This window comes from Echinops telfairi, unplaced genomic scaffold, assembly GCF_000313985.2.
Source record: "Echinops telfairi isolate 266 unplaced genomic scaffold, ASM31398v2 ScPeMD7_53;HRSCAF=182, whole genome shotgun sequence".
NCBI classification, from domain to species: domain Eukaryota; kingdom Metazoa; phylum Chordata; class Mammalia; order Afrosoricida; family Tenrecidae; genus Echinops; species Echinops telfairi.
This window is the reverse complement of record NW_022103951.1, coordinates 8151017-8154123: the sequence shown is the minus strand read 5'-3', so window position 1 is coordinate 8154123 and position 3107 is coordinate 8151017. Positions and strand designations below refer to the sequence as shown.

General features: G+C 51.9%; 1 protein-coding gene across 3 annotated transcripts in view; it reads right to left on the bottom strand.

The window, feature by feature from the left end:
- The window catches only part of MAP7D2 (MAP7 domain containing 2), a 133466-nt gene extending 130615 nt beyond the window's left edge, over window positions 1-2851 (bottom strand). For all 3 annotated transcript variants that reach the window (XM_045290773.1, XM_045290774.1, XM_045290775.1), the window contains exon 1: window positions 2800-2851. In XM_045290773.1, coding sequence (XP_045146708.1) covers window positions 2800-2851 — 52 coding nt within the window. The remainder of the gene's footprint in view (window positions 1-2799) is intronic.
- Window positions 2852-3107: the final 256 nt, after the last annotated feature.

Genomic DNA, 3107 nt, shown 5'->3' with positions numbered 1-3107 from the left:
GGTCACATGGGAGATGGGGAGGAGGGGGAAAGGAAGTGGTGTTAACAAACCAAGGGACAAGGGAACAACAAGTGATCCAAAATCAGTCGCGAGGAGGATGTAAGAGGCCTGTAAGGCTTGATCAAAGGTAATGTAGTCAAGAGGAATTAATGAAACCCAAATGAAGACTGAATATGATAGTGGGACAAGAGGAAAGTAAAAGGAAATAGAGGAAAGAACTAGGAGGCAAAGGCCATTTACAGAGGTCTAAATACAGGCATGTACATATGTAAATATATTTATATATGATGATGAAGAAATAGATCTATGTGCATATATTGAAAGGTTTAGTATTAAGGTAGCAGATGACTTTGGGCCTCCACTCAAGTATTCCCTCAATGCAAGAACACTTTGTTCTATTAAACTGGCATTCCATAATGCTAACCTTCCTGACACGGTTCGCTGAAGACAAATGGGTGCATAAGCAAATGTGCTGAAGAAAGTTGATGGAGCCCGGCTATCAAAAGATATTAAAGTCTGCGGTCTTAAAGACTTGAAGGTAAATAAGCGCCATCTAGCTGAGAAACAACAAAGCCCACATGGAAGAAGCACACCAGCCTGTGTGATCACAAGGGGTGGAAGAGATGAGGTATCATGCATCAAAGAACAAAAAATCATATCGTGAGTGAGGGGCAGTGTGGAGTGGGGACCCAAAGCCCATCTGTAGGAAACTGGACATCCCTTTACAGAAGGGTTGTGGGGAGGAGATGATCCAGTCAGGGTGCAGTGTAGCAACGATGAAGCATACAACTTTCTCTAGTTCTTTAATGCTTCTTACTCACCACTATCATGATCCCAATTCTACCTTACATATCTGGCTAGACCACAGGATGTATGCTGGTACAGATAGGAACTGGAAACACAGGGAATCTAGCACAGATGAACCCCTCAAGACCAGTGGTGAGTGGCAATACCGGGAGGATGGAGGGAAGGTGGGTTAGAAAGGGGGAACTAATTACAAGGATCTACCTATAACCCCCTCCCTGGGGGATGGACAAAAGAAAAGTGGATGAAGGGAGATGTTGGACAGTACTGTAAAACATGACATAATAATTTATAAATTATCAACAGTTCATGGGGGGGAGGGGAAAATGAAGAGCTGATACCAAGGGCTCAAGTAGAAAGCAAATGTTTTGAGAATGCTGATGGCAACAAATGTACAAATTTGATTGACACAATGGATGGATGTATGGATTGTGATAAGAGTTGTAGGAGCCCCCAATAAAACGATTTATAAAAATAAAATAAAGTACTCCTGCCTTCACTTTGTGGTAATTCCTCCAATGGAATAATTATGATCAGTGTGCTTTTTGGATATACAGGTTATACGCAATAAATGCTATTTTAAATAGAGCTCACAAACACACATACTGGAATACAATACAAACTTAAAGAATAGCCCATGAATCTGCAAAATACCTCTATGCATTACAAACAAAAGAACTCACTGCCATCTAGTGGATTCTGGCTCACAGTGACCCTATAGAACAGGGTAGAACTGCATCTGTGAGTTCCCGAGGCTGTACATCTTTAAGAGAGCAGAAAGCCTCATCTTTCTCCCAGAGTGGTGTGATGGGTTAGCAGCCCAACCTATAATCCATTATGCTACCAGGGCTCCCTGGAGGGCATTTGCTGTGATTATCTGATTTTATTCAGCTTCAAAAATTCTGCGGAAAAATAGAATGAAAAGAAGACGTGATTTTCCCAACTTTTTGAAGCCTCCTCCTATTGTCCCAGACCACTATTATAAAAATGTCATAGAAGTTTGCCCACCCAGAAGATTCTTGGCTGGTTACTGGGGGTAGGAAGGTAGATTACTAAGTAGAAGGTAGAAATGGGAAAAATAAAAAAAACAAAAACCCCAAAAATTCATAGCTCGCATTAAAAATACATAAAAATAAAGGTGTGACCAGTGAACAGAGCATGCAATCAGGTTACGCTGGCCCTGCCTCCACTTAACATTACATCAATACCTCCAAAATGTAGCCGGGTGCCCTCAAAAATGCCCCCCACTTTCCGAGTTCAAACAGCTGCAACCTCACAGGCAGGAGACCCGGTCAGCCTCGTCCCCTGCCTGCTTGGCCGCACGTCTCCCTAAGGTGCACCTCGTTTAACAGGCCACCTAAGGTCTCCGCGCCCGCAGCCCTGCAATGGGGCCAGCGGGCCCGGGCACGCGCCCACCCAGGCGGGGCAGGGCCCGGTGGCTCGCGAGCGCTCCCCCACCCCGCTTCAGACAGGGGTGACAGGCAGGTTCTGAGGGGTGGGGGGTGTCCCCCACCCCATCCCCCCGGGGGCCGCCAGGAAGCGTGACGCCGACGATGCTAGTCACCTGGGCCGCCCACACGCGGTTCCCAGGACGTTCAGAGGTCGAGCCACCGGCTCGCCACCCTCCTGAAACCCTCGACCATCCCAGCGCCGCCCCGCGCCCTCCCCCCCGCCCCGCGCCCAAGCTGTTCCACAGGACCTGGGTCGACCCCAGGGGCCCCCTCGGGAGTAGGCCCGCCGCAGATTCTCTGGTCACTCATCAAGCCCCTCACCCAAGCCACCCCGGGGGAGAGGGGGCACGCAGCTGGCAGCGCGAGGGCTTGGGACCTAGTGTCGCGTCCCTCAGCCGCAGGCCTACGACTGACCATTCCTTCAGAGCCCCCCCCCCACCCTAGCTTCCCACAGCCCCTATCCGGCCGCCGCCACGCCCCCTCGCCCCGCAGCGTCCTGCAGCACCCCTCCCCGCGCCGAGCCCCCCGCCCCTCAGAGCCCTACCTGGAGGCCGGTTGTGAGGTGGAGAGTTCCGCGACGCTCCCAGGTCGGCCATCTTCCAGGGGATCCGCACGCGCCCCGCAGCCCCCTCGGCGCGCTCCGCAGCCGCCACCGCCACGCTCCTTCAGGATGCGCTGGCCGCACAGGCGCACTCCCGTCCCGCCGCGTCGCACCAGCTGGAGCGCGCCTTCACACCCGTCCGCGCACGCGCCTTCGCGCAGCGCGCGCACACCGTGCGCACAGAGAATGCGCTCTCAGGTTCTCACGCAGTGCGCGCGCACGCCGCGCGATCTCACAAAGTGCTGTTCATA